This window comes from Dipodomys spectabilis, unplaced genomic scaffold (assembly GCF_019054845.1).
Source record: "Dipodomys spectabilis isolate Male_0828 unplaced genomic scaffold, ASM1905484v1 ptg000163l, whole genome shotgun sequence".
In the NCBI taxonomy this organism is placed as follows: Eukaryota; Metazoa; Chordata; class Mammalia; order Rodentia; family Heteromyidae; genus Dipodomys; species Dipodomys spectabilis.
In genome coordinates, this window is record NW_024870840.1 from 13,615,121 (window position 1) to 13,623,622 (window position 8,502).

Below are 8,502 nucleotides of genomic sequence, written 5' to 3' on the forward strand. Positions count from 1 at the left end.
CCCAGGGGTCACAGGAGGGTCTCTAAAGTCCAAAGCTCAATTGCAATTGTTATGTATCTGCCTGGACGACTCCTCTGTCCCCAGTAATGCTGACGTTGGTAGATGGAAAAGGATTCAAGGATTGTGCTACCTGACCACCACTTGTTTATCCTCCCTCCCATAAATCAACTGTTCTTTATAGAATTTACTTCTCTATTCCTCCTGATTTCTACTTAATCCCTTTTGGGTCTCCATGAAATCTCCCCTGACCTCCTTAACCTCAGGTCTGGATGAACACCCATCATGGAACCTGGAGTTCAGCTGAGCGTTTGTTGTACATTGCTTTGTAATGGGTTTTTAATGTCACGAGTTCTACAAGGACAAAGGATGATTTTCCAGTTCACTCCAGGGTCCTCATCAGCTACAGAGGATCTAATAATAGAGATACTCAGAAGTGAATACTTAAATTAGAATGGAACAGTAAGAAAATGTTTCTCTGGTCTGGGTTAGGGCACAGGAAGTGGGTGTAGCACATATATTCTGTGCCATTTCCATTTTGTTTCCAAAAGGCCAATTGACCAAAAAAAAAATTCTGACGCAATTTTTAGCTGTATCTGTCTAGCTTTGGGCAGCTTGCTTTATTCTGAAGATCTCTGCCTCCACGAAATAAATAAACGATGCTAATTTAGGATATGAAGCTACCTCTGAGATAACCTCAGAGCTCAGAGATCTGTACATCTACTTCTTTGCTTGCTCCTTTCTCTGGAGAATACATGGAAAGGTGACTCATTAGCAGGGTGTTGAAAGAGAGTGGGAAGCCTGTTCATTACAAGTTTCCCCTAGAACTTGCTTCTAATTTTGTAGCTCATTACTAAGCCTTCGTTCCTAAAGACTCTCAGGGGCTGTTTGCCTAAGAAGGCATGAGACATGAGCCAGTAGAGAGCTATGGAAAATGTTCAAATAACTATGCAAAGAAGCGAGAGTTAAAAACAATCTAAGGAGGGTGGTGGAAGGTTCACAGTTTTATAGGTAGAGGCATCAGCATATTCCTCTTCATCTGACTTTAAGTCATTAGAACATTTACTTCAATCCCAACCCCCACCCCACCCAACACCTGCAAACAAGGTAATGCACATCTCTTTTGGAAATATCAATCTCATTCTGATATAGTTACAAAGGGCTAAGCTAAGGAAAGGCAATAGGATTTTAACAGGAAGGTGACCTTAGAGCTGACCACTCAAGGAAAAGATGGATCCAGGCGCAGAATCAAACCTAGCCAAGCCAAGAAGTCTGTTGATACATTGCAGAACTCACTGTTTTCTTATTTGAGAATCAAGGATGCTTTAACATGTTCTACTGGGAGATGTTGTATATATATCTGAAACCTTGCACTCACAAATATATATATGTGCATACTCCTATATATGTATCCACCCATCCATATTTATAATACATACATACATACAGTTCAGAGGCTTTCACGTGCATTGAGTCATTTAATTGTCAGAACTAGGGCGCAGATGTTATCATTATTCTCAGTTTACAGATGAGGACTGCGACACAGAGAAGGCAGGAGGCCCTCAGAGCCACAACTTTCCCTTCCCTGAGTCCATGATCCTGACTCCTCCATGGGTTTGACTCAGAGTTTGCAGGGCAATGTGCACAACAGGACACATGATATTTTAAGAGCTGGAAGGAACTTACTGAACTCATATAACATTGTCCTGGCTGGGAAGATGTCCAGGACTAGAGGACGATCAGAAAAGACTATTGCCTTGAATCATCTGATTTTTTTTTTCCTTAAGGGGCAAAAAATGTTAACTTATAATCTTTGGTATCATGATCATTCGTGAAAACAATAAGAGTATGTCCAAATGTGAATACTGTCTGATATTGAATAACGGGAATATGAGTAGCCAGGGCAATTTCAATTTGAAAGAATGTGTGGAGACAGACAGACAGACAGGCGCGCGCGCGCGCGCGCGCGCGCGCGCGCGCGCGTGCACACACACACACACACACACAAACACTCCACCCAGTTCTGGTACACACACACACACACACACACACACACACACACACACACACACACACACACACTCCACCCAGTTCTGGTAATTTATTACTTGTGGCTTATCTATTAGATTGTAAACATCCTTTTTATTTACTATTACTTAATCTCTTAACTCCACTTTGGCCCTAGGGACAATCTGTCAAGAAGAAAATCTGATTAACTGTAAAATACCAAGGCTAAACAGCTGCACAGAGCAAATCTCAGACATGCTTCTTCTCCCTCAGAAATTCCCTGTGTGTCTTCTCCACACATTACTTGTTCTCACCCAGTCATTCATTTATGTCCCCCACCACTTCATTTTCTTTCTTTCTTTTGTTTCTGGTCCTGGGACGTCAACTCAGGGCCTGGCCACAGTGCCTGAGCTTCTTTTGCTCAAGGCTAGCACTCTACCATTGGAGCTACAGCGCCAATTCTGCTCTGTTGTTGTTGTTTTGTTTTGGGGCTTGGGGGTAACTTATTGAAGATAGGGTCTCAAGGACTTTCCTGCCTGGGCTGGCTTTGAATGGTAATACTCAGTGTTTTCTACAAAACAACAACAACAACGACGACGACGAAAACTTATGGTGTACATAAAATTAAAAGAAGAGAATTGGGGTATAGCTTGACAAGATAGTGCTTGCATAGTGTGTGCAAGGCATGGAAGCCTGGCAGCAACCAACCTCATCTGAATTCAGAATATGTGTTACTATTAAAAACCAATATTGATGCCGGGTGCCAGTGGCTCACACCTATAATCCTAGCTACTCAGGAGGCTGAGATCTGAGGATCACAAAACCAGCCTGGGCAAGAAAGTCCATGAGACTCTTATCTTCAATAAACCACCAGAAAACTGGAAGTCTTGTTATGGTTCAAGTGGTAGAGACCTAGCCTTGAGCTGAAGAGCACAGGGACAGTGCCCAGGCCCAGAGTTCAAGCCCCATGACCCACACATACAAAAAAAAAACACACACACACACACAATATTGATATGTTGTTATACATGAAAGGCTAGGCCATTCAAAATCTCAGCCTCTTGAGTAGCTAGGGTTACAGGTGTGAGCCACCAACACTGGGCTCAAATTTCTTTTACTTAATACCTAATGTCTTTGACCATTTTAAGATCTCAACTCCAGCTATCACATTACATTCAGACTTCCTAATGTTTTCCTTCTGTTTGTGTCAATTTTTCAGGCATTCTTAGCTTTTGAGGACTGCTTGTCAGGTATTTTGTACAAAGACCTTCCACTGAGGGTTTCTTCATGGTTCGATTGGAGCTATGAGTTTGGAAACACAAGAAAACACCAATGAAGTGCCAATTATTTATTACATTATGTCCAGGATACATACCAACAACATGACTTTAATAATATTGGCATTAATAAGAAGAAGGTGAGCTTTCTATTGTTTCTTTTGGGTGATGTTGATCTCGGTCACCTGACTGAGGCATGTTTACCAAGCTTTTCCACTGGGATGTGACTCTTTTCCTCCTCCCTCCATACTTGCTCTTTGGAAGGAAGTCTCCCTATAAAACCCATGCTTCAGGAGTGGGGATTACTTGGTATAGGAGGATAGAGTGTCTATCTAAATTCGTTGAAACGCTTCCGTAAGAGAAATCTGTATATTCCCAATTTATTTATGTACTCATCACTAGGCTTAATTTTCTTAAAGAAATCAGAGTCGCATGGGGTGTTGCCAACTGCTAGAGCACTTGCCTTGGATGCATAAGGTCCTAGGTTTGATCCCCAGAACAGCAAAAGTCAAGAAACCATGCCAAACTAAATCCCCAATGAGCCCTAAAATCCAAGATACTAATTAATGCTCCTAACATTCAGAACACTTACAGTAATAAATCTGGGAAATAGTGCATACATTTCCTATTTAAGAAAAAAGATTATTAACAAGAAAGATATCATCAGGCACCAGTGGCTCACACGTGTACTCCTAGCTACTCAGGAGGCATAAAAGATAAAGATCACAGTTCAAAACCATCCTGGGCAAGAAAGTCTATGAAATCCTCATCTCTGATTAACCACCAAAAAAAATGGAAGTGGAATTATGGCTAAAGTGGCAGAGCACTAGCCTTGAGCAAAAAAAAAAAAAAAAACTACCTCAGGGACAGGGCCCAGAACCTGAGTTCAAGCCCAGGGATCAGTACAAAAATAAATAAATAAATCACTTGAAATGGTACAACCTCAAACTTCCCTAGCACATAGATCATAGAACCACTTTATATATAAAGACATCTAGTAACATCTTCAAAAACATCGGTTGCTTTCTAAAACTCGGTTTGTGGCTAAGCTGTTTGAAGGAAGAAGTACTAAACATATGTTAACTTATGCCCAGACATGGGAGACAATCCATGTTAATTTGGTAAATGAAGTAACTCACAACTCATTTCATTTTGTCTAATTGTCAACTATAATTATATATAAACACATCTAGGTTTGTTCTTTGGTGGAAACGAGACTGAACACAAGAGTCTCGTGCTCACTAAGCAAGCGCACAACTTCTTCAGCCACTCTCTCAGTGCTCTTGCTTCATTAGCTTGTTTTTCAGATAAAATCTCATGTTTTCTCTGAGCCAGCCTCAAACCACAATCCTCCTGCCCCTGCCTCTGGGATAGCTGGGATTACCAGCGAACTTCACCAGGCCTAATCCCCAGAACACGTGATATCATCACAAAAGTCCAAATGAAGCCACAAGGCAAGTGTTATCAGAGATGGAATAACGTAAAGAAGACACAGTTGGTTAATGTAAGAACCTGAGCCGAAAAATCAAGTTTTCCAATTTCAGATCCTGCGTTCATTTTTTTTTTTTTTTGCCATTTTATAGTTGGAAAATGCCACAGAACTTTGCTAATGCCATTATCCAAAAACACAGATGAACAAAGTACTTACTTCAAACAAGCGCAAGACTTTGGCCAGTGCACCAACTTCTTCTTTGAGAGAAAATATCAGTGATATGGCACCATTTTGATTGGAGTTGTCTTCAATATAGCTTGTTTCCTACAGGATTACAGATGCTTAGTTAAAACGCTTTCCACAGCTGAGCCATTCATTTCTATGAAACTTCCAAAGAAAAAGTAAGCACAATGTTGTTTTTTTTCTCTCCTGAAGCCTTTGCCTACATTGAGCTACATAGATTCTCTACGGAATCAGATAGTGTAACAGAAAATGAAGTCCAGTGCAATGAAATGATGAATGATACTCCTGGGTCAGTGTTCAGTGTTAGGAAGCTTCAGTTATCCACAGATTTAGTCATCAATCAGACCCATAAATCTTCTCTTAATGAGCACCTACTAAATGCCAGGTACTATCCATATTGTGTCTTTCAGAGATACAAATCTGAATAGGCCATGTGCCCACCCACTTCAGGAGGTAAAATGTTGGTTTAGTAGATACAACAAACCAAGATGTCCTTAAAGGTGGTACAAAATAGGTCCCAGAAAAAACATTAAGAAATACAACATGGAAAGAATCAAAAGGAAAAGAAGTAGGGAGAAATACAGTTAAAAAAAAAAAGCCTGTCCTACAAAATAAATAAACGTGAGTAAAAGGGTGAGTTGGGAGGGAGGGTGAGAATGTTTAAGGGTGCCATTAGCCAAGATGTACTGTATTTATAAACTGCTGTAGAACGGCATCTCACTTGTACAACGACTTAACGATAATAAAATTCTAAAAGCAGGAACATTTGTGGGCTTTTGTGTGGCAAGTCACTTAGCCTTATGTATTTCCTATAAAACTCCACTTCCTGCAAAAATAAGTTTTTTTTTATTTTCCCCTATATAACTCTACCCTTGACATATCATAAATCCTGGTGGAACAATATTCAGATTACAAAAATGAAAGAACACTGTAACAATCAGACATTGAGGCTCCAGCTTAAGATCCTAGTTGACTGGAAGGTGAAGATCTGGAAAAAAGGCAGCATCTCAACCCATACCTGGGTGTGATGCATGTAACCTGCCATTCCAGCAACCTGAAAAAAAGAAGCACAAATGGGAGAATCACAGTCCAGGTTGGCCTGGGCACAAAGGAAGCCCTATTTCAAAAATAACCAACACAAAAATGGCTGGTGGAATGGTTCAAACAGGAGGGCATATGAATAGCCAGTGTGAGGCCCTGAGTTCAAACTATATAATACCACTTAAAAAGAAAAGAAAAATGAAAATGTGAGTTTAAGTAGAATATGAATAGAACTATATAAGATGATAAGAAAAATATTATACACACACATAAACAACCTCTCAGTCTTGGCAAAAAAAAAAAAAAAAAATCTCAGGACACATTAAATGGATGTCTTTAACTCAATAGCAAAGAATGCCAAAGATGGAGCACATACTCCAGACTTATGAGAATAGTCCAAACTTTACTGAAACACTTCCTTAAGTGTTAGAATAATGCATAAAATTCTACATGTGTCCACCAATAGACAGCATGTTTCTAAAAGTAGGAGGAAGAAAATGGACAGAACAATCACTGTCTTGTAAGCAAGTGAACGAAACTAATGGGAATGGGTGTTACACCATCCCAACAAGAAGGGGCTGTGTTGGGCAGATTCTTATCAGTGACTTAGGATAATAAATCCTGCATGAATACTGATGACCCTTAGGACAAAACTCTTTCAGTTCTGAGAATTCAAAATTTCCCAGAACCTCACATGAAACAAGGTCATAGGAGAGGTACCAAAATTACCAACAAATGGGATTACAGAGAATTCCAAATAAATTAAAAGACTGTTATAGGACTGCTATATATCCCTATTTGGACTACGATGTTATCTTTCTAAAGGGATGTTTAATGTTGCATTTAATGTAGCCTATGATGGCCTGACCATTGATTTGGATTGTCTCATTTAACTTTGAATGTGATCTAGGCAGTACTTTGTTTTTATGTACCAAGCCAGCATTAAGCCAGAGAAAGGCTAAGCAACTGTTTAGTTAATGAAATTAGGATCTGAACACAAACCTTTTTGACTCTATGCATAAATCACAGCCTACTACAGACTCCCATCTCTCTTCTAAGCCTTACCAGAGCTGTGAACATAAGGCTGTTACTTCAGATTCCTTTTTTAATCCTTTTTTTCTTACCAGGAGACAAGAAGCCATTAGTCTTTCCTGGGTTTCTTGAAATGACAAAGGATTTCCCTGTTTCTAGTTCACTGGGCAACTTTGTTTTTTCCTGTTGACCTCTAAGAAAATTAGGCCACTCCAGGTACCCTTCAACAGCTGCCACCTCTTTCCACATTAAGTTCTTCTAAACTTCAAGCATTTGCCTCCATGTTCAGAAGTCTTTCTCTTAGGATCAAAAGCAAGCCAGCCCAGGTTTCTTCACTCTCTGGTTAGGCTAATGCTGCCATCCACTCTCCTCTTTTCATCAATCCCAATCTGGAAAGAAAATTGTTCTCCTCATCCTACAAGGAACCCAAGTTCACCTGCAGTGTCTCGAATCTCAGAATCCAGCAGTGACTGGTGAGCATCCAAGTCAAGCTAACAGGTGCCCACCTCTGCAAGGCTTCACCTCAAGAGAAAGCCAGCTAATCTTGGAGAGTGATTTCATTCTGGCACCATCCCCAAAGCACATCTATAGGTAACTCATGCTCATTTTCCTCTCCGCACAGTTTCTGCCTCTCTGTCTGAATTTCCAAATGCTCTTTATGCCTCATCTTCTCCCCGAAGTGAAAGAATGATATGTCATTTATCTCTTTGCCATTTCCTTATCTGGTTGAGGGTTTGTCTAAACACAGAAAAGTTCTAGAAAGTTCCCATCTTCCACCCCAGATCATTAAGGACCAACCCTTTTAAAATGTACCAAAGAGAAAGAAGATAAGGGAGGAGAGTGCCATCTCCAGGAACACACAGGTTGAGGGCAGCTCAGAAAATCAGATCCTCAACCACTGAAATCAGTGCTTTCTGCCCCTCACACACAGTTCAACTGTGCTTCTAGTCGGGAAGCAATCATTGAGAAGAGCCTTTGCTGCTCTCTATTCTCGGCATCTTCAGATGAACTCAAGAGTCCTGGACTGATCAATCAAACTAGAAAACATCGGGCTTCCTGGATCTCGGTCACAGTGTGGACTCAAGCCCGTCCAGGGCTCACCTGCCCTGCCTCACCTGTCCAAAATCAGAAAGCTTCCGGCTGAAGGTTCGATTCTCCAAGACCACAGCTGACATGCTGACCCCCAGCAAACGAAGTCTTTTCCTCCGGGCAGCAGGAAGGGACAGGTCTGTCCTCAACACGTGGGGTTGAGCTTTTTAAACTGGCATTGCAGGGGGTAAAGGAGAGGTTCCAAAAGGTGTGTCTCCTCCCCCGCCCCACCCCAACCCCGGCTTGGTCACGCCCCCAGTGGGCGTTGTCCGGACGTGGTGTGGCCCGGGCAGCGACCCTCCCACCCCCAGGTCACCTGCCCCGGGGGAGGGGAGAGGTCCAGAAGGGTGTGGCAGACACAGAAGGTCGCCCTAGGCAGCCTGC

General features: G+C 41.5%; 1 protein-coding gene across 1 annotated transcript in view; it reads right to left on the reverse strand.

Moving 5' to 3' along the window:
- Pah (phenylalanine hydroxylase) overlaps positions 1-8,293 on the reverse strand; it is a 57,492-nt gene extending 49,199 nt beyond the window's left edge. The window contains exons 1-2 of the mRNA XM_042693073.1: positions 8,145-8,293; positions 4,930-5,037 (exon numbers count right to left, since the gene is read on the reverse strand). Of these exons, the coding sequence (XP_042549007.1) occupies positions 4,930-5,037; positions 8,145-8,204 (168 nt within the window). The 5' untranslated portion in view covers positions 8,205-8,293. The remainder of the gene's footprint in view (positions 1-4,929; positions 5,038-8,144) is intronic.
- Positions 8,294-8,502: the final 209 nt, after the last annotated feature.